General features: G+C 44.2%; 1 protein-coding gene across 1 annotated transcript; it reads right to left on the reverse strand.

Annotated features, from left to right (window-relative positions):
* Positions 1 to 4,956: 4,956 nt before the first annotated feature.
* stk35 (serine/threonine kinase 35) lies at positions 4,957 to 22,362 on the reverse strand. Its single transcript, XM_069660760.1, has 3 exons — positions 21,666 to 22,362; positions 18,404 to 19,217; positions 4,957 to 5,095 (listed from the first exon to the last, which is right to left on the reverse strand). Exons 1-2 carry the CDS (start codon positions 22,234 to 22,236, stop codon positions 18,475 to 18,477), a joined length of 1,314 nt encoding a protein of 437 aa, XP_069516861.1. The 5' UTR covers positions 22,237 to 22,362; the 3' UTR covers positions 4,957 to 5,095; positions 18,404 to 18,474.
* Between the last annotated feature and the right edge of the window lie 444 nt (positions 22,363 to 22,806).

The raw sequence follows: 22,806 nt of genomic DNA on the forward strand, positions 1-22,806 counted from the left end.
AGTCGAGGAGAAATAAAGCCAAAGCAATGGATTCTTTGGTTAAGGCCTGAAACGAGATTAGCTTAGCTTAGCAGAAATTATTATCACTGTTTGATTATGAAATTGTGCCTTCCAGTGAAGCTCAAATTATATATCAGTACTCCAGAGACACTTCAATGTTAGCCATTTTTATTCCTATTTTAATGCTCACTTGTTTAGACATGCTGATGATAGCGCCCACAGTCTGAGTCTGTGCTAATTTAGCCAAACTAAGCTATGCATAGCTGATGAGGTAATACCCACTGTTTGCATGCGCATGTCAAACAGCGTTTTAATGAACCTCTCGGAGTGTTTGTGTACTTTGTTGTAGCTCATTTAGCCGAGCTTAGCAGCCTGTGTTTTCACTGAATCTGTGCCGATATTAAAACAATTAAATTATCTCCCGCTAATCTAGAATGTCCTGGTTCACATCTGGCCTGGGACCTTGTTGCATGTCTGCTCTCATCTCTCTCCTTCCTCTTGTTCTCCAGCCACTATCTTCAATCTGTTATGTAACAGGAATAAAATGCAATAAAACAACAGCAAGAATATTATAATATACGGATTTAGCGTTCTCCACCACACCTGGCAGCGCAGACAAACATTTAGGACATGATGACATTTACATAACACGTCACTAACAGGAAAACGTAACAAGACAACAGTTGAAGTGCCAAACGCTGCAGATGACAACTGTACGGGGAGAATCTTTATACAACTCACCTGTTTACATTATATTAAGGCTTAACGTGATGCAGCATTAGGGGCGTGGCCTCTTTGAGTGACAGGTGGGAGCTGCTAGCTGTCTGCTAGGTGTCCCCTCAGCTAACTCAGTCACTGAACGTAACCTCTGGGCCGTGTTTGTGCTGTTGGAGCCTATTGGAGATTTGTTCATGTAAATATCAGACAGATCATCTGTGTGTGCGCTTTATTGGACTAACAGACCGTCCAACACGTCTCGCACACTGTTTCTACACTCACTCAGAATATACTTAATTAATTTCTGATTATTTTAATTCATTAACTTACTTATTAGCAAGCTTGAATTCGCCTTTGGCATAGACGTTACAACTCTGAGGTTGGAGTTTGTTAACTCTGTTCCTCTCCAGCTCCACCCTCTTGTCCAAATATGGTCAATTCTGGCTCCAAAAAACAAGATCGCGTCTTAAGGCTTCAAAACAGGACTCAAGAATTTGCATTCACACACACACACACACACACACACACACACACATATTGAATGGAGACAGTGATATTTTCGATCATTTATTCCAAGAAAAATTGTCAAACATATTTACAGCAAAAAAACACGATGCTTTCTCAAACATCTAATGGCTCCCGTCAGCGTCAATATTTTACACAACATCTGAAACATGATGTATGAACACACTGGAAATATGCACTAAAAAGAACAGAGATATTATACACAATTATTTGAGAACGGTGTGGCTCTGTACGGTGTTTACAGTGAGGCAGTGACACATTTTGCATAGTGTAAAGTGATTTCAAGTGGAGTCATTACTATTGTTCAGAAGGAGAGCGATAAATGGAACAGAAATATACAGCAGGGCGAGTTAGTGGATGACAAGGTTTAGTATTAAGTCGTAAAGATCCTCAGTTAGCATATGCACTATGAACCACAGCAATGCCATTTACAGTCTTTAACCATGCTAAGTTCAACACTTCACGACACAGGTATATTACTGAACATCCCGAAGAGTAAATCACAGATTTACACCAGTCCTTAATCGAGGAATGAAAAGTCTCATCCCAAAACTGAAAACCTTCATGATTTAAAAACCGCAAAAGTTGTGTTAGCGTTCAAAAACTACAACTCCCATGAGCGTCTTACATTTCAACCATAACCCTCAGGATAAGCGCCGATACTTGGACACAAACTTAGACCTGCGGGTACCGTATGTTTGAGATGAAGATACTGGTTTTTGAAGGGGAAAATACACATATCACTGGAATGAAAGAATACCATTTTCTATGTGGATTTTAACCAGTAAATCTTAAACAAATAACTTTATTTAGATTTGTTTTTGTGATTGTAGTGCAGACCAGCACAATGACTCTACTTTGAAGTCCCTCCAGGCATTGTTCTTTGTGATTGTCCCATATTCGCCTGCTTATATCGGCCAACCAATATATCGGTCGTGCTCTAATCGAAAAGGAAGCTCCTTTAATTTGCATCCATTTGTGCCTTTCCAATAAACTTCTTAAGTAGCGCGTTCTGTTTCTGCACAGTTAGCGTCTCAGTATGTTTCAAGCTAAGAGCTCGCTAGGTTAGCTAATAGCATCTGACAGGTGTGCAAAGGTGGTAACAGGTGAGATGCCAATTTGAACATGATGGCCTTCAAGGAGAGACTGTCAGAAAAATTTGTTCAGATATCCAACAAAAATGTAAGACTCTAAAGGCATGCCGAAGACAGACCTTCGGACACTCAAAGGGGAGCTGTAGTTTTTGAATGCAACCAACACAAGCTAAGCTAAGCTAAACACCACACAGAGAAGTCAGTCAGGGGTTCGTTCAAGCTTGCAGACTCTGAGGTAAAAATATCAGAAGTGAAAGATGCTAATGAGACTGTCAAGGTAGATTAGATAGAGTGCTGAGAATGAGGTAGGACCACACAACAAAATGTCTCAAAATCTACAACTACAACCGCTAATGAGCGGTCGCTGATCTGAACCTGAAAGACGCCCAGCGCTACGAGACCAAGAGGAACCATGTTTATAATATACCCTTTAAAAGATCACCGCTTCATGCTTTCAACGCACTCTGCTGCTTCTCTCCAAGTTTTCTAACCATTCTGTGCATTTCAACCTTTGTTCCTTTTATCATCCTGGAAGTCTGAGTTGCTTCAAGTAACATCTCACCTGTGGATCAACCATCATGTGTTAGTTTGACCTCAGGGTGCACATGTAGTGATCAGTTATCATGAATTATAGGCTGTATACGAGAGGTGGACGTAGCCTCTGGGTTTGAGAAGTGTAGCCAGTCTCTCCTCAGTAAACATTTTCCTGATGACTTAACGGTCTCAATCTCTGGTTTCAAGTCTTCTTCACACAGCGTGATGTTTGTTTCGTTAATCATGGTCTCATTTAGAGGCAAATAGACGATACAGCAGGGGATGCTCTCGGGCGTGGCTTCCTTGTGATTGGCAGGTTGCTACCACAGCAACATGAAAAATGGCTTTAGCTTACACAAGACTCTCTGAGGAGTCTGTTGTCCATTTTTCAGTCAGAATATTTTTTGAGCCTTTTTTTGCTAGCCAAAACTAGCGCCCAAATCTATATCAAGTTACTGTGACCAACAGAAGCACCCTGCAAACACAGCCTGCGCAAGCATTAGCTGATGAGTACAATCAAGAAGTCTGTGCTCGAGTTATTTTGTGGTAAAAATCTGCACGTTAGCGCTAATTAGCAGGTTTCATTGGCAAATCTGGCTTGTTTTCTTAGCTCCTTAACTAGCAAGTCAATTAGGCTTGACCATCACTTTATAGCTTCAATAACCCTAGCTCCTCTCCAACACAACTCTCACTTTTGGCTTTAAAAAAACAACATGGAGACGGCTGAAATGCAAAACTGGAGGCTTCAAAACGTTAGTCCACCAACGTTAACCCAAGCTACGTCCACCTCTTTTATGCGATTTATGATCAGAGCATGAACTAGGCTAGACAAACAGTGGAAGGCTACAACCAGCCACTGCCTGAGTGTTGTACACAGCGTTACGTGCCACTGCTAAGAGCTCGAAGCACTTCAATAAAGAGCTGAAGGAATAAAGGAAGGAAGGGACAGTTGGGATGGATATCCCACGAGAGCTTTGGGGGATTATTTCCAGATGGAAAAACCTTCAAATCTGCTGCGAGAGTCCCCAAACCAGAAACTGAAGAAAGATTCAGCCTTATGGCTCAATACTGCTGAGGTGTCGGCTGTTTCCCTTAAAGAAACCAATGCTCAGTATCTCTTTATGACACATGATTGCAAATTAACCACTGACTCGATATCTTGTATTCAAATGGGTTACATATATTTGTGAGTATTCCTTAAATGCCACACTCAACCTCAATATAAAAAACATTCAGTACAAAGATACCAAAAAACCCACCAACTGATGAAAACAGATAATAATGAGTCCAGCAGGTGCTCTTTGGATTGAACTAGGGCCCAATGAAACCGGAGTGAATTCCCTGCTGAACGTTTGGTTACAAAAAGCACAGTATTGTTGGAGTTTAGACAGGCCTGCTACTTCTCAAAGGAGCGCACTCCTGTGGTTCACCTTCATGACATTCACACTCGTCCTGCCTCCAGAGCGTGGCACAGATTTCCTCTCGATGCGTCTCTGCATGAGTGGAACCGATCTCCTTTTTAGATCAAGTTTTGTATGTTTTGGGAAGAAGAAGAGGGCCCCGCGTGTTCACATTCTCACTTTAAATTATTGCAGAAACTGTGACATCGTTGGAAGAAAGAGATTCCATTGGTGAAATGCAAATTTCTGCAGATGGAAACCTGCATGAGAAAAACGGTTTCAGACTCATGAGTGAAGTTTTTTCCCCCACAAAATAATTGAATTTTGGAGATCCAATTGCACTTCTGTGAATCAGCTTTAAGGCACAACGTTTTACTGGGGAGAATGTGGGAAATTCAAAAGGTCTGTTATTCACATACTTTCATCAATAGTAAAATAATAGGTAGCCCATTCTGTAACTGTTTTACAGTCTGATAACCTGTGCCACCGCCAGCTACATTACACACAGAGAAGAGCAGGCCTGTGATGGGGATGTCCTGAACAAAAAATCACCAAATATAAAAAGAACAAACGTCTTCAACCTGGTTGTCACATCCAGTCGGCTCTCAGAGACGCCGCTACCATCAGTTACATGTTGCTGACAGTGATAGCAACTGGATGGTGCTGGAAGAGCACTGTGGTCTGAGTTTGCATACAGTGTCTGTCCCAGAGTTTTGGAATCATCATCACTTCCGGCTTAAATTATGTGTGGAGTCTTCACAGTTCAGTTTGTCAGAGTCCCTTTTTTTTCCATCGTCGGAGTCCGTGTCCACGTCGTAAACAAAGCTGCAGAGACACAAAGAAGAAACAGGTCAGGAGAGGTCGGCATGTCAAACTCGTGGTGGATATCAGGCTGACGTGTTTTTATGAGCACAAGAAGACTCTGAAAAGACAGAAGTCTGACACACTCTCACATCTAAAGACATTTTAGACACAGACTGGAGGTTTTGCAAAGACTGGGTATCTTGCAGGGTCTTTGTTTACAAGACAACAACTGTTTAGAATATTTCCCATCATGCACCTGGTTGAAAGTTAGAGGAAGAAAAACAAACAATGGAGCAGAAACAGATCCAGCTTTTGGTCACAGCTGCCCTGGTGTGTGGAGTGGTTTAGTTATCTGCACATTGAGGCTTTGCTAGATTAGCATTTCAAGCTAACAGGCCCCTAGCGAGGAATTTTCTCACTCTCTACTACAAACTTTCACCACTTCACCGGAGCGAATCACCAGCGTGCTAACGTCGTGTGCAAATTGTGTCCAACTTTGGCATCACGGGCGCTGGTGTAGCTCAGGTGGTAGAGCAGGGGCCCCATGTACAGAGGCTGCAGTCCTCGACGCGCTGCCGGATCATATGGTGCATGTCATCATCCACTCTATACTCAACACATTTCCTGTCTCTCTTCAGCTGTCCTTTAAATAAAGACATTGAGTCATTGAGGTCGTCAGTAGCCCTCCCCGGGGTCCCCTCCATGTTTACTATCCACCCTGTTTGCTGCTTTCTGTTGTCGCTGCAGAGAGCGCTCCTATTGGATGTTGAGAATGTTTACGTCATTGAACTTTGCAAACACCATCTACTTGGGCCAAGACAAAAAACTCCCAAAAATGAACACGTTTGATTTTATCTGTACATCAGGTGAGAAAAGGACACACTTAAGAGAGCTCGTACTGAGTTTTAAGACCACTTTTCACCTCACTAGTGACATTAGGAGTTGCAGAAACTCCATGAATTTGTTCTGACATTTGAAAATTGTCGAAACAGAGAAAGTGCTTGAAAGTCTGACATCACTTGGTATGCATCTGACTGAATCAGGCCACAAGAAGGATTATATCTCAGCTTTATAAATATAAGACTGAATTTTACAGAGAAATCAATACTGTAAATTGCACACTCCATCTGTATTGATATGTTTGAATTCAATATCTCCTGGGTATACGGAAAAACACATGTTCTTCTCTATAATCATCATACATGCATAATACAGTATGAGATGTGTTTGTCTCCTGCAGGCGGGGATGACTCAACACCACCGACTGTCCGTCAATCCTGTGCATCACTCTGTAAACACACACCGAATGCTCCTCCATCCACCTGCAGCAGGATGACACCACCAGCTGACACCTGGGACTGTTTCCTGCCTGTGGACGAGTCCAGGTTTAGTCCAGAGCTGTGCTCTAATAATAGCCCAGCGGCTGACACGCAGCAGCTCGGGGTGCAGAGGTTTGTTCCTTTTTTCGACGTTGCATAACCTCACAGCACATGGTATGAACACAAGTGGGTCAGCTTAGCAGGAAGCACGCAGGCTGGAGATGGTGAATAAGGGATGATGATGATGATGATGTGCAGAATGGGGACAGAGAAAGTGCTTATGTCACCGCTGAGGATGAGCACTTTAAATCCATGCAAAAGTACAGTAAGGTCCCTTTATGATCCCATTGTTTACTTCACATGCAGTTCAGTCCACAGGGTTCATCGTCGTAAAGGTTCCTCTCAGGTAACGTAGCTGCAGAGCCATTTAACATCCCGACATCCTAAAAGCTCGGCACTAGGGATGCACGATATCGGATTTTTTGCCGATATCCGATATGCCGATATTAAACCATTTAGCCGAGTACGCAGCAGCCCATTATTTTGTCGGTTAATTATATCGGCAGATATCGGCGTGTTGGCCGATACCGATAACGTGCCGATAATGTTGTGCATCCCTACTCGGCACTATCGATCGGGGGGTCGACAGGGGCCGCAGGTCACTGATTTAAACTCCTGTGTTCATCTCTTAACTGAGAGCAAGTTCTGTCATTTCAATACAAGCTTTTTTCTTTTTGTTTCAGTCCAGGGCCGTATGAAACACTATCAGCCGACATGTTTTACCTGTATAACTGTTTGCCATGGGCACCGGCAGTCACACGGACATTAGAACATTTCCAGTCGACTACGTTCTCCTTGTTTAAAGTCACATTACAGTTGTTTTTAATGCATTTTAACCAGATAAAGGATTTTGAAGTCAAAGAGTGAGCCAGTCAGCGGCGGCTCGGCTGGCAGCCCCTGAATCCGAGCTGAAGCTCATTTTATTATGTGAAAGTGCTTACTCAGCATTTTCATTTCAGTTTTTAGCCCCCAGATTTGTTCGTTTGGAGCTATCTCTATAAACTTAGCTACGTACTTTAAATCAGAATCTAAAGGTGAGGGACAGGAAGCCCCAAAAATGTGTCCGTCACTCTCAGAGGCTGCGTCCATCTCAGAAGAAGCTGGTGGGTTCAGAGATTAGTTGAAGAGAGAACAATGAAAACTGAAGAGCCTGAAGAGAGTTGTTTCGTAAAGCTTATATACGTCTACGCTTTGCTCTTGCCTTGCTCTGTATACAATGATGCTAAAAGGACAAAGTACAGATGAAGTGCATCAAGTGTAAGTGACAAAATGTGAGAGGACTCGCGGTCTTTTCAACTAAATAACTGAATTGTCGACTTTTAGGGGGAAGCCCTGGATCCACTCAGCTCTGCCCTGCCTCCTGCCTTCCCCATGTTCACCATCTTTACTCCACAAACCTGCACGTGTATAACTTTTGTTGTTATGAAAAGAGAAACTGATGAGCTCAGGGTCCTGGGAGGTACTCGTGTTTCTCGTGTCTCTGGGAGCAGCTGTAGGTGTCGTCTCTGAACCCTCTGACCTGAGACTCGTTTTACGAGCATGTCTGCTATACTTAAACGCCCACTGTGTAAGTGTTACACAACTCTACACACTGTGACGACACAATGAGAGCAACACGCCCCTTCAGTGCTGTTAAACGCTTCCTTTGGAAGAGTTATTGGTTCACTGTTGTGCTTCCTAATAAAGTTAAAGCTGGTTTTTAGAAGGAGAACGACTGTGAGCTCTTTAGAACCACTAAAGGTCACGCAGTTCAGCGCGCTCACAGACAAAGAAGTGTGTGCAGGAAGAACTGACTGTGACAGGTTTATAGCAGCGGTTTTTAGACGTCATTTCTTTTACAATAAAAACTGTTTTTTCTTCTAATGAGGTGTTGAAGGGGAACCTGGTGTCCCAACCCGAGGCTGAGTTTTAATATATTTTGGGATATTCTGATTAAAAGAAGACAACAAACAACAAACAGGCTGTAGTGGCTTCAATGGGATCTTTGGGGGCAAATTTGCCAGATCAAAGTGTGTCCACTAAAAGTTGTTTTTTCCACTGACAGGCTCAGACTGTTTTTTAAGTATCTCACAGAGACAGACATTTTTGTTAAAGAGGAAGACACTCTTTTCATAGCCACCAGAACCAGGGACTCACAATGATTCCGTTACAGCCGTTACGACTACCGAGGTGATCTACTGGAGCATATTTCAAAACAGCTTTAAACCCATAATTGTGCACACTTTCAGACAGTATCTCCTTTAAATCGTGATGGTAATTTCCATGTATCCATCCATTAGCTTTACTCTTAGACCGAGAAGGACGTGAAGATACCTGATCTGCGTCGGGATACAGCCTGGACAGGTCTCCAGAGAATCACAGGGCTTACACAAAGAGAGCTAACCACTGTGCCTCTGTGCCTTCATCGTGGTGGTGTTTTTTACTCTGCCGTTCCGCCTCAGCGCTGTAATGAAGCTCCGTCATCATGCCACCTTTGTCATTCTACATTGGACCGAACAATGCCGGCATAAAGCTGCACCGGTGCGTGTTTCTAAATAGCGTTCCAGCGTTGTGGAAACCTGCGTGAGGTGTAAACAAACAGCGCATGCTTGGACTACGCACACACTGTGCTGTTCTGCCCTGCTGGCTCTGCAGTTTACACAGACGCTGTTACGCTTCTGTTGCTACCTCTGATGCCGGCTCAGGTGCATTCTACATAGAAGACAGAACATAACAGAGGCATAATAATCCCGCCTTCACTGGCAGTGAAACAGCCCTAATCAGAAAGGTCCAATAATCAAACAAACACTTTGTCGGGAGCAAACGGAGGGTGTTTGCGCTCAGCTGTGAAAGTGCAGAGCAGCGGGGAGGCCAAGAGACTGGAGAGAAGGTAATTCAACTTGGGGGGTATGGATTGAAGTAACCGAACTCTTCGTGTGTCTCACAACAAGACACTGAATCCCTCCCAGTTCTCTAGGGGGCCCTGACCTCTGACCTTCTTGCAGAGGAGAGGGTAATGACTATTGCCTGTTCACAGCAGTAAAGAGGGACGTTATGAGGCTTTTACGGCCCACTTAGCAAAGGCAACATTTAGCATCATATTTTAGAAGGTCAGATTCCCTTCCCCATCTTTACAACTGAGCAGAAAACATGACGTAACGTTTATCCACGGGCGTCCAAACAGACGACCATATGCAGCCCAGACTGTGTGAGCATGTTCGCCTGTGTGGGTAAACCCTGGTAAAACTAACATGCTACAACACATAAACATTAAAGCCCCTCCTCTCGCTAAAGTCAGCATATTAGGTTTCTGCTTATTTCTACGTTGGATTTATTTCTGCTGCATAAACAAGCAAAACCAGGGAAACACGGCGAAGGTCGAAACCCAGCAGATCCTGGACAAACTGAGGCCTGCTGCCTCCTCAGCCTCAGACAGCCATTTGTTGTTGCATAACCCAAAAGCAGACTGCCTCGTTAAAAACCAGTAGAGACCGGTATCTTTGGGGAAGTGGTGGGGGCTGGTTTCTTGCGAGGCCGGGACACTGTGGCAGCTTTCTCTATGATAACCAGTTAGAGAGGGAGTGTTGGTGTTTTACGAGCTCCGGGTGGTTTTGAGGCCGTGTGGCATGCAAAGCAACACATTCCACTTGGCTAGCATTCACGAAAACTGCTCATTATGTAAGTTTAGGTGTGTGCCTCCAAGTTCCTCCTGACACAGAACTGACAAAGCATTTCGAAAGAGTCGACCAAGTACCAACAACACCAAAGAGACTTGGTCATTGTTTTCGAGCACAAAGGGATCTAAATGACTTATAGGTGTTAACGTTTCGGAATTTCTCCATTAAATTGCTTCATTTTGTTGAAATGGCTGGAACATACTCCTTGGGGGCGAACACGCCTGATGGAAATGTGATCGCTTGTTTTGCCACTGACAGGCTCAGATTGGTATTTTAACTGTTTGAAAACATTACAGAAAGAATCTCCCCCTCATCTTACTCTAACACAAAAGGATAGACCTTATTGTTGTTGCTTTTTAACCAGAAACAGACGTTACATCCCTCTTTTCAAAGCCACCAGACTCCATTGACAAAAACAGTGAATTTGAACTCACAGACGACAGGAGCAGCTGGTCTGCTGACGCCTCAATCAGCTACTTTGTTTGTGTCATTGTGAGACTTTGGAGTTTTAGTTGGGTAGTTTGGGTTCAACACAATATTTAGGAACACAAAACAATTAACCAATCAAGGCAGAGTTAGACCTGCAACTCCTGCGTTCTGCCATGTAAAATGACTGTTTTTGTCAATGGAGTCTGGTGGCTTTGAAGAGAGCAATTTAACTTCTGTTTCGGGCTTCAAAAACATCTTTCTCTCCAACTGAAGGGTCTTTTTCTGTCGGGATCCTTTCTGTAATGTTGTCAGACACTTAGAATAACAGCCTGAGCCTGTCAGTGGAACTTTGCTCGACTGTAAGTGCCCCGAAGGATTACATTGCAGCAGTGTCGAGGTAATCTCTTTGACAATTTCCAAAACAGCTTAAATAATTTTAACGCCAAAATATGTCAAATCAGGGCCGAGGTTGAAAACAATGAAATTCTCCATGAAATGATCAACAATCTAAAAATCAACGTCAAATCAGAGAGAAGACAAATCTCTGTTTTGTACAACAGATGCAAACCACACCTCTTCCCATCTATTATTCACAGGTCTAAATGAACCCCGTCAGCTTTGTTAGAATCATTCTAACAATACAGTGGAACCACGGAGGCCTAAATATGACCACGTACAGCACCTGCACTGAGTGATGAGGTTTGGATAGATGGTGCTCAGTCTGTGGGGAGATTAACACGGTGTTAAGGGCTTACAACCCATTAGCTCTGACACAGCCACCCTGAATGGGCACAGCAGAGTGGAAGAGATGTGGTTACGTGTTGTTCCAGAGCCCTGTGTGATTTTCTGGATCCTTCCTGGGCTGTATGGGGAGCTGGGGGAGCGTTTATATGTGTATATTTTTATGGTGAAATGACTTGAAAATAAAAAGGACGCTTGAGCTTTTCCACTCCGACTTTCCGTCTGTTGAATAAACAGAAGACAACAAAGCGGCGTTTCACCAGGATCATTTGTGTACGAACTCGTTTTTGCAGTTCTCGCTCTGAACCCTGAGGGCCCAAAGGAAATATTTACAAGCTTCTCAGCTACTGAAAGCTCACTTTTACGAGCATGTTGCATAAGAACGCTGATGCGCTCATCACACCCACTCCCAAAAATCTCATAAAGGTGGCCACCCTCTGGCAAGTCTCCCTATAATGCCCCCCGCTGACCGAGCCAACGCAGAACATACCGTACTCTGAGGGAAATGAAGTTTTCTGGACAGCAGAGGAGCAGGATCAGCATTCTGTCAGACTTTTCTGTCTTTCTGTCAAATGTACGAGTATTTAGATGCAATCGAAGATGCACACAAACAAAAAAACAAGCTTGAAGGCATCAGTACATATGTGGAGGAATTCATGCGTGCATTACAGAGGCAACACCCTGAAAATGCCTCAACTTGCAAAAAGCCTGCTCATGCTGTCAACGAGATAAAAAAACAAAAAAGAGGATTCACAGAGGAAAGATATTAGATGTGGGGAGGGCAGGAGCTTACAGCGCTCTGTCCTGGTTCAGACACAGGCGGCACATGGCTGGCTCATAGGCAGGCAGCGAGAGGACAAAATGTTCCAGACGCAAGCCTCCGTAAGCTGTGAACCAGGAGCAGCGCTCTCATTGTCCAGCAGAGGAGGGAGGGAGGGAGGGAGGGAGGGAGGGCTGAGATGGATGATGGGCAGGAGGATGCCGCACAAAACACAGATGCACATGGTTCTGTTATGATGCCGAGGGCACACGGTTTAAAGGGATTTCCTGCTGCTGGCCCATGCCTTTAAAGATTTAGCATTTATAAATAAGCAATATCTATCTTCTTACATAACGCAGCATCACTGTGTGCACTTTAACTGAGAGATGCAACAAACGTTCACTAACTGACAGGCTCAGGTTGTTTTTCAGATTACAGAGAGGATCCCTACAGACGGGACAATTTTAGTTAAAGAGGAAGATGCTCCTCTGAAACTAGAAACATCCTTAACGTCGCTCGAGATGACAAAAACAGTCATTCTAACTGGCAAAACCTTGGAGTTGCTGATCTACAGCTGCCTCCATGAGTTCATCTGTTTGTGTATGTTTGTTTAAAATGGTTGGTTTGGATCCAACACAACAATAACCCAAACACTTCTTTGCTCTGGGAGACAGAACAACAACTTGTGCATCATTATGTGCACAACTCTAGTCGAGATGACTCTTTGGTGACTTAGCCGAAGGCATTTTTTTATAATGCCAACCATTTCCAATCTAAATTACTACCATGAAGTGTTTCAAAACAGAGCCTGACTGATTTTCAAGGAAAAAAATCCCCAATAATCAATATCACAGTTCAGAAGTCGGAATGAAAAGAAACCTTTACTACCTTAATTCTGCCAACGATTTGCATCAACATGACTTATTTATCAAAGAATATTATCATCGTTATACATTGCAAAATGTCGTGCAGACCACTGAGTGCTCGGCTGTGATGCTCTGCTATTTAAACTGCAGAACGTGCTGACAGGACTGTAAACTATGTGATGACACCACGTTAAGAACACCTCATGCATTATGTTCTGCGTTCTGTAAAAAAAGGGTTCAATAATCAAGTTTATCACAAACCGTATGCTGATGAGAGTTGATCACCATCTTTATTGGTTACCAGTCAGTGTGGTAAATAATAGCTGGTGCGTTAATCAATAAGTGAAACTTCCCCCACACTGACTGACCTCTCATGTAAACAACATGAGCCTGAAACATGCCGTGTCATCAGTTTCTCTGTGTCTGTCACGTCTCCTCACTGATCGAGCATCGTCACCGTGCTGCCGTCAGCTGTCCCTTCAGCTCCTGACGTAAATACACTCATCCCCCCTCCCCCCTGTGTTTACAGCCTCTGATCCCCCTCCCCAACAGATGACAGGTTTTCCCATCGAACCAGTGCAGAGCCGGGGCCTGTTGCGTAACTTGCTATCCCATCATCCCGCGAGAGAATGAGGCCAATCTCCAACACGCAACTGAGCCTTCAGAGGCAGCTGGGCACTGAGAGCGGTTACGTCACAGGGCGAAGGGAGGGGGCGGAGTCTCTGCGGCGGGCGGGGCGCACAATGAGGGGTAAACGGAGAATGGTCGCAGCTAATTGTCAAACAAATGAAAGGCTTAGTCCTGGTCAATGAAGGGTTCAAGTTCAAACAAACGAGCGGACGGTTCGGGTCAGTGAACATCCACTCGGCCGCTGATTGACGTGCTGCAAGATGTTTCCGCTCTAAATAACAAACTGAGACAATTAACATCTTAGTGGGACGCTTTAACGACGTCACTGCTGCAGGAAAAGTTATTTCCTACTGAGGGTAAATGTTTGTTTTAGGGGAGACGGGAGACGGAGGGGGGGAGACGTCTCCCCAATAACCAAAATATGATGTTCCTCTATTAAGAGCAGTACAGGAGGTGAGCTTATGTCACGACTCTAGATGTAATAGCATTGTTATGTCTGCTCGGGGACAGTGCATATAATAAACATTCATATAAATATGTCAAAATAAGCCTGAAGGCTAGTTCAAAGGTTACTGTTATATCAAAATCAATAAACACGTTTATAACTTTAAACCTGAAGTAAAACATTTTGTTTACAGTGAGCAGAACACAGACAGGTCCAGTATTAAGCAGAGCATGCACACAGCATATTCTGTTTGGATATCAGACCTCATGACTGGAACATTTTCTGATTCACACATGTGGGATATGCAGATATTATCCAAGCTTTAGGAGCATCTGTTGGACATTTGAAATTCAGAGTCTGCGTCCCAGTTAGGTGTTTAATGCAGTGTGCAACACACAGCCTCTTGTCTGTTCACAGCAGCTCTGTACGTTGTAAACAAACCGGTTAGCAAAGCTGGGATATGTATGTTTGTTAATGGGAATATTAGCTCTAGAAACAACTTGGAATATTGTCTTTCAGAAAACAACAGACTATTTAGCCAGAAGAATATTCAGTGCATGTGAACGCAGTCAAATGTGATACGAGCTTGGATGTCCGTTTGACTTTAAAAGTACTTCTAGGTGGAAGAAAACTTCCTGAATCCTAATCTCTACGCAGGGGCGTGGATTTCTGGGAAGGCAAGTGTTCTGGTTTCCGTTTGACCTACACTTGTAGTCCGAGTAATATTGACCAATCATGTATCAGCAGGCTGCGGCGTAAGCGGGAAAAACAGTCTGTGAGGAGAGCAAAGGCAGGCGGAACGTAATCCCTCGTAACGACATCCCGGCTCCCATCAGGGTCATCTGATGACAATGTAGCTTCTTATTAATCTCTATAACAGACACCTGCATGCTAACAGCTAACAGCTAACAGCTAACAATCTGTTCTAGATCTAAAATTCAACTTGAGATGAAGTCCCTTGACGATGTGTCACGAAAGCCGTTGAGATTTTCCGACTTCCTCGAATGCATCAGATCGATCCGACCTCCGTTCAACAAACGAGCATTTTAAACGTTTTCTTCTCCTCTTGAGGACAGACCTGACGAAGCTTTAATTTTTACTTCTTACAAATCTGCATCGTGATGTTGACATTTCAGCAAAGGTAAAACCTGTTAATAACAAGTAAATCCCAAGTTTCTCTTTCTGTAACAATGCAGCATGCGGAAAAGGAAGTCGATTATCGCTCACCGCCCGGCACGTTCACCGGTGTCCCCAGAGGATATTTATCATCTCAGACTGCAGCTGATGGGATCCGAGATTGCCTGATCCCAGGTAAGCTAACCGTGGCCTGTAAGTGGCTGATTAAGAGTTCTGAGGGTTGCCGAATGTTTAATCATCCATCTACGCAGACTACATCTGAGCGTTACTCACCCTCAGGTGTGCAGACAGGACATGTTATGAGTTATTTTCTAAGTCCAAAAATGTAAGTAGCAGGTTATTAAAGAGCAGGTTAGAAGTCTCTGTTAAGTCTCGTCACTGAAGCACACCTTTATCCAACTCTGAGAGTGTTTTGCAATCAAACAGGAACATGTGAAGTGCTTACATACCAGTTTTTCACGACTAAAATAATAATACAGCTTAATTGTTTGCATTTTGGAAGGTGGTGGTTTGCTGCTTTATTTGTCGTGTAGTGATGCACTGGTCTGGATATCCTCCAGTGGATATGAGCCAGATTCTTAAGTGTTTAAGTGTCAACATAAATACCACAGAGGGGAGGGGCCAGTGGAGTCGGCACTTTGATTCAAACAGAAGTCAGATTTCTGTGTTTCCAAAGAGATGTAATTACCTGTCAGGTGTGCATATGAACCAGATTAACCTCATGTACAGTACACAACACGTTACTGCATCTCTGCCAAATACCTGTTTTCTGCCTCACTCTCTCACAGCACACCCTGACTCTGTGTGATTCATCTAAAGACATGTTTGCCCTCAGGCCCGGGTCACACCCTGCTCAGTTCCCAGTGCAGATCCTGCCCTCCTCTCACCTATCTTTTGTTCACTCGCTATCTTTGCCGTGCAGTGACATTGGTGACTGACGCTATTAGCATCCTGTATGAGTAGCTCTGAGTTTGGTGTCCTGACGTCAGAGATACTTTCTCTCCTGTTAATCCCATTTCCTCGACGGTGACGTGGGAAGCTCAGGCAGAAATCAGGAGCAGCATCGAGGCTTAGGAACTTATTTTATTTGTCTGACGTCTTGTGACAGAGACGAGCGGTTCTCACGACTTCTTAACTCAGAGTGATGCAATTTATTACATATTTCCTCAGTGCTTTTCTTTAATGAAAGTTCTGGTTGATCACAACTTGGATCTAATTTCTGGGGCAATAAAAACACATCATAATTAATGAGCCATTTCCTGCTTCAACTTGTCCTTCTTGTCCTTCTGTACTTACCGTGCCCAGTTTTTAGCATCATGTTGAGCAGTTTCAGTTTCACTCCAATGCTGGGCCAAAAGACTCACCGGCACATAAAGTCTGGCTGTAATGGCTGCAACGAAAACTTCTGGGAAATGTGCCCAGCAGGCTCAGATTGTTACTCTAAGTGTCTGACAACATTACAGAAAGGATCCCTGCAGAGACAGACCTTTTGTTAAAGAGTGGGACGTTTTATTTAACCTGAAACAGACATCACAGCACGCCCTTCAAAGACACCAGACTCCATTGATAAAAACACCATTTTTACTTTGTAGAACAGGACAGTTGCTCGTGTCCAGGTTAGTTTGTGTGTATTGTTGTGTGACTTTGGTTTTTTAAAGGGTTAGCTTAGATTAAACACAACATTTTAACACAAACAAACTAACCGATGGGGGCAGAGGTAGACCAGCAACTCCTGTGTTCTGCAAGGTAAAATGACTTTGTGGAGAGCGATGTAACAGCTGTTTCTTCCTCTTTAACAGAAAGGTCTATCTCTGTAGAGATCCTTTCTGTGATGTTGTCAGACACTTAGGCTGCTTTCCCACTGGTCAGGAAAAACCCGCTAACACCCGAATTTTTACTACAATTGTCATTCAGACCCGGCAATGGGAAAAGAGACAATCGGCATTTATTAGCGGATCTTCCTGGGTCTAAAAACCTGCGTCAATGCGCTAATTTCAGTGGGAAAGAAGTTTTAAGAATAACGATCTGATAATAACATCTTGGTGGGCACAATGTCCTCATGTCGAACTGAATCCACGACTCAAACCAATAAAAAAGACACAAAGTGTTACAGTGTGACATTTTCTCCCCCGGGCAAAAGATAAATGGTGCATGTTTATACTGTGCAGTTTCAGTGTGACCTCCTGTGCTCGTTGTAAAGGGAGTCTGTGTCATGGTTACAGAGGAGATGCTCTGCCTAGTGACATTCCTAAAATGTCATACCTGACCTGTACTTATGTCAGTACAGGTAGTCATAAAAATGGAAAGTGAAAGGACATTTCTGGACCTAAAGCAGTAAACTATAACAACCAGTCATTTCACACAACCAGCCGATAATAAACCGGTGACGCAGCAGGCGCTGACCGGGGCAAGAAAGGCTGATGGTGTCAGCTAAAGGGAAGATTACCTGTTTCAGCCCCAGGTTACCACCGGCCAGCGTTCCCTTTGAGTCCTGTGTCACTGGTTTTAATTCCCACTAATCACTACAGCAGCTCACGTCACTGACTCCTCCTCCTCTCTAGTTGAAGATGATTCAGTGAAATGAGCTGCTTTGTTTGTGTTACAGAGCTGCAGGTTGTTCGGTTATATAAGAAAAACTTTCATGTCCACTTTCAGTTCATGTTGTTTCCACTGACAGGCTCAGGTTGTTTTTCAAAGTGTCTGACAACATTACAGAAAGGATCCCTTCAGAGGCCTTGTTGTTGAAAAGTAAGATGCTTTTTAACCAGAAGCAGCCGAGGCGTAGCTTTTTAAAGCCTCCAGACTTCATGTACAAAAGTAATGTCAGGTCAGAGAACACAGGAGGTCTACTAACAGTCAGTTAGTTTGTATTATTGTGTTGCATTTGGTCCAAACTAACCCTTGTAAACACCAAAGCAGCACCAAAATGCAAACAAACTAACTGACTGAGGCAGGAACGCACATGTTCTGCAGGGTAAAACAGCTGCTTTTGTAAATGGAGTCTGGTAGCGTTGAAAAGGCCACACCACAGGTTTTAAAAAAGCATCTTAACCGTGATAAAAAAGGTCTATCTCTGTAGGGATCCTTTCTGTCATGTTGTCACACACTTATAACAAACTGAGCCTGTCAGTGGAAACAACAAGAACTTTTAGTGGACGCTCTTTAAGCCGGGGATATAATGTTGCAGCCATTACAGCCCGTCTCATGGCTACCGGCTGAAAAAGCCGAGTGGAGCATTGGAGGATATTAAGCAACACTAACATGTTATAAAGGAAGTGGTGCTTACCTGGGAAGGTAAGGGGTCCCTTCTTTGACTGGTTGGGTTAAAATGGGGGAAGTTTTGGAGGGTGGGGGCTGTCACGCTGCACACGTGACTTGGTCCATCCGCACCTCCAGCTGGAAGGCGTCTGGCCGGTCCTGAGGGTTGACTGCGAGCATGTCCTGGAGGAGTTTCTTCACCCCCTCCGACATGGAGCTCCTGGCCTTCTGCGGGATGTGCAGAACCATCTTTGGGTTCTCCAGCAGAGCCTCCCCGACAGGTACAATCTCCGTGCCCTGCCGAACGTAGGTGCCCAGCAGTTCTCGTTTGGACTCTGCGTCGATGAAAGTGATCCGCTCGAGCATCGCCCAGATGATGATGCCCAGAGCGAAGATGTCTGCCTTGGCCGTGTAGTGACCCTCCCACACCTCAGGGGCCATGTAAAAGTCTGAGCCACAAGCCGACGACAACCAAAACTTGTTTATGTTGACGATGTTGTTCTGGTTGCTGTCTTTGCCAACCGCTCCTGCTGCAGGGACGTCTTCAATGTTCTTGCAGTTCATGCCAGCACAAACCTTACTGAGGCCAAAGTCGGCCACTTTGAGAACAGGCGAGCCGGATTTCTGTGAGATGAGGATGTTGTCAGGTTTCAGATCGCGATGGACAATGTTGTTTTTGTGCAGGAAAGCTACGGCGCTCGTTAACTGGCGCATGAAGCTCCTGTTGGTGTGGGGGTCGGGCCGGCGGGACAAAATGTACTGGTTGAGGTCCCCGCCCTCGCAGAACTCCATGACGAACCAGAGATAGCACGGCTCCGCGGGGCAGCCCAGGATTCGTTCCCCTGTAGCATGCAGATTAAAGAGGGACAGATTAGAGAGATAACAGCAGTCAAAGTGGGACATTTAGTCCAGTTAAAAACCAGTGCACATACCATGACAAGGGAACAAAGCCCACAGCAATAAATCACACTCACATGCTGCTGTCAATGAGTTTGACCTGCTGTTTTCTGACTCAGCTGTGAAACATAACTTCTTTGTTAGTGTCTGAGTTTTTGGGATTCCAGTGTTACCGTCAATAAGTCATCCCCAGCTGTAACACAACAGCTACTTGGTTTGTTGTGAGATGATTCTCACGACTTCAGCTTTTCCTCCCGGTGACATAACACCATTGTGAGCGGTTTCTAATGGCATGCAACTGATCGAATTGCACGCACTGTTGATACATTCAAATGTGCCACTTTAAAGAGCGTCGCGTGTGATGTCTCAAACCACAAACCCTCACCGAAGGTTTCACACGCAGCAGGTCGGACTTGTTGCGCTCAGCTAACTTTTCTTGGACTATCTGAGGCACGACAGTAAGGTTCCCCCACAGGAAGTTGTTTGTCCAAGGTGGTAAGCCACCTGGATCCTGTCGCATCACATCCTGTAGTCAATGTATTCAAATGACAGTGTAAATACACCCAGAATAGTTTAATACATGGCTTTTAGTGTGAAACAGCCTCTCTTCTTGCACTGCGACGCGGCTCATCTCCTCCTAAAACAGTTCTCTACATATATGTGCACGTAAAGTTATTTAACTTGTTTACAGCTGTCTGAATGCTTTGGGACCGCCCCACATTACTAAGTCTTTGTCCTTTTATGTAAATATTTAACTTTGTTCCTTTCCTACCTTTATATATTTTATTGTTCTAATGCTTTTCTTTGTTGTAAATCTTTCATACAATCTACTGTTCGTATCTGTTCTTTCCATCTGGTCCTGTTATGTTTCTTATTCATTGATCTCTTGCTTTGATCCTGCAGTTTTAATTTGCCTGTTTTGTTTCTCCACTTTATTTTAACGCACTTCGAGCTCCTCCTGTATGACAGGTTTATATAAATAAAATTGTATCATTACTTTTATTAAATCTTTAATAAACTTATATAAGCAGATTTTTCACCCTCTAGTAGAGACTTGTTTTCTCACTCATCACTTCCTATTCAGACTCATTGGATTAAAGTGAAAGCAATTCAAGCACCTCGTTGTATGTTACTTAGTTGTCAGCACTCCTCCAACAGCTCTCGGTGGCATGTAACTTTGAGAAACAGGCTTTCAAAGTGTGCAAACAGCTCTCCTCCCCCACCCTGACCTGCCCTGGAGATCACCACTCTCAGGGCTGCTGGCCTTTGCTTTTGTCTTGGTCCACTTATTCAAGTTAACAACCATTCAAATAGAATAAAAATACCTTTGCAAACGCTGCACACATTCTGACATTATCACTTTCAAATGCCGTCAGCTGGAGATGAATATCTGAATATTTAAACAGCCAGGCTATTAAAAGAAAAGAAGCAAAAGCTGTGCACTGATTCTGTTATATCACTGCATTTTAACAGCACAGATCAGCACCGCTACATCAATACTACACGTCAATTTAAAGAAGACAACCTCAACAGCTTCTGCCACATCTATAGGGTCTGCTGTTCAATAACAAAGGAGCTGATAAGTAGGTCAAACTGGCCTGATGACAACAATGACAGAAAGTGATTAAAAACACAGTTTCTGTTGAATAAATCTGCAGTTTTTCATCACAGCAGCCAGCATCACACTGTAACATCGTTGTTCAGTGTCTGAATTCGCAGTCAACATGCAATGGGTTAAAATGCTGCCAAGTAGTACACTGTGTCCTCTTGTGAGCCGAGGTAACACAGTGTACTCTCTGTGCCTACTATAGACAACGTATAGCAGCTGCTTACGTCACTCACACATCGCAGCCTGCAGAGGTGTTATTTTTAATTCACAAAATACTATTTTTTTTAAATGAATGAGTCCCATCAAATCACATAAATACAGTTTGTAATGGCTAAAGCACATATTTAAAACAGGTTTTAAAAGATAGCATCCACACAAACAATACTATTAATGTAAACAATCTTTACATTAAAAAAAAGTCATGTATGACGTAACAAAAAGCTTGTTTTGTCATTTTTTAAGGACATTTAAGGATGAATGTGCTTCGGTAAACTTTTGCACGAATTTAGCTTACACTCATCCATCAACAGAGCAACGGTGAGTTTACCTAAGATGGAAACAGTCTAACCTACTTTGCAGATGAATTTAATGGGATTATATCAAATAAAAATACTCTTAAAGGTCGGGTTTGGATTTTATTCTAGCAGCTGCTGCTTTGCAGCTTATTATAAATAGTTTAGTAATAGTAAAGACCTTTTTCCAAGGATTACTGAGCTCCTGGAATTCTTGCATTGACAATGGAATCCTATAGGAGTTAGTGATGGAGTAAACAAGCTCTGCATACCTTTCAGTGAGGTCTCTACCAGTCGCAGGTACTGTTTGGACCTCATGTTACCGTGGCTCATCTTCTGGGCCATCCCCTTCCTCTGCAGGACGCACTCCTCCAGCTGGACCACATTCTGGTGCCGGTTCTCCAGGCTCGTCAGGGCCCAGAACTCGGCCAGAGCCAGCTCTACATTCTCCGGGGCGTCGCATTGGAGCCTTTTCACAGCCACCCTTGCTCCAGTTTTCCGGGCTATGGCCTCGTACACCACCCCGTAGCTGCCCCGGCCGACCTCCCGCAGCAGGCTGTACCGGGGGGACACCACCACGGTGGGCTCCAGGCGGTCACCCCTGACGAAGCTGATGGAGAAGCAGTCGTCGTCCTCTTCCTCCTCCATGGGCTCTGTGTGGTTGTTGTCCTCCAGGGTGCGGGAGCGGAGCACTTTGCCCACCTCTCGCTTCATTTTTGCGGCTACGCTCCGCCTGCAGCCCCGCAAGCCAACACCGCAAATACCTCCGCCGCTGCCGCTTACCTTTCTCCTCTTCTTCCCGTCGCGAATATCCATAACTTCTTCTTTGTTGAAAGTAAGCATGAAGGTAGGACGTGTTTCTCTCTCATTACTTTAACTCAAACTACTTTATTTTGACGTCCTGACGTCTTCCTGCGGGCCGTTGTGAAGCCGTTAGGCCAGTCTGTCCGCAGTTTGAAGGTTTTTAAAGTAAATAAAGAGAAAGAAGAAGAGCTACAGGCTGCACCGCTGCAGGAACTAGTTCACTTTCATAACAAAATGTTCCAGCAGCACCCCGGTACAGTCAGGGAACAGGGGGCGGGGCTTAATCGCATCCCTACTGCGCGCTGATTGGCTGAGAGAGAACAGCTAGCGGAGATCCTGGTTTGGTGAAAGAGGCGGAGAGCAGCGCGAGCATGCTACGTTTGTTTTTATTTTGAATCTGGACTCTAACGGTTTAAATTGTAATATACATTCTGATTTATATAACCATCTGAGCTATATAGACTATAGACTTAGAACAGGCTCGGGAAGGATCCATGTTTGTATACCGGAGAGCTGGGAGCAGAGTCGGTGGGCGGGGCCTCGTTCAATTCAATGAAAGGTGCTCGGCGGCGCATGAACGTCACGTGTACTCAAGCATGGACTGAAAAA

This window comes from Semicossyphus pulcher, unplaced genomic scaffold (assembly GCF_022749685.1).
Source record: "Semicossyphus pulcher isolate SPU_LCO1_2020_fin unplaced genomic scaffold, fSemPul1.0.p SCAF_13, whole genome shotgun sequence".
Classification (NCBI taxonomy): domain Eukaryota; kingdom Metazoa; phylum Chordata; class Actinopteri; order Labriformes; family Labridae; genus Semicossyphus; species Semicossyphus pulcher.

Coding starts and splice junctions, on each gene's coding strand:
- stk35 (XM_069660760.1), bottom strand. CDS start 22,236: ATGCTTACTTTCAACAAAGAAGAAGTTATGGATATTCGCGACGGGAAG. Junction 19,218..21,665: donor GGTAGAGACCTCACTGAAAG/GTATGCAGAGCT, acceptor TGCATGCTACAG/GGGAACGAATCCTGGGCTGC.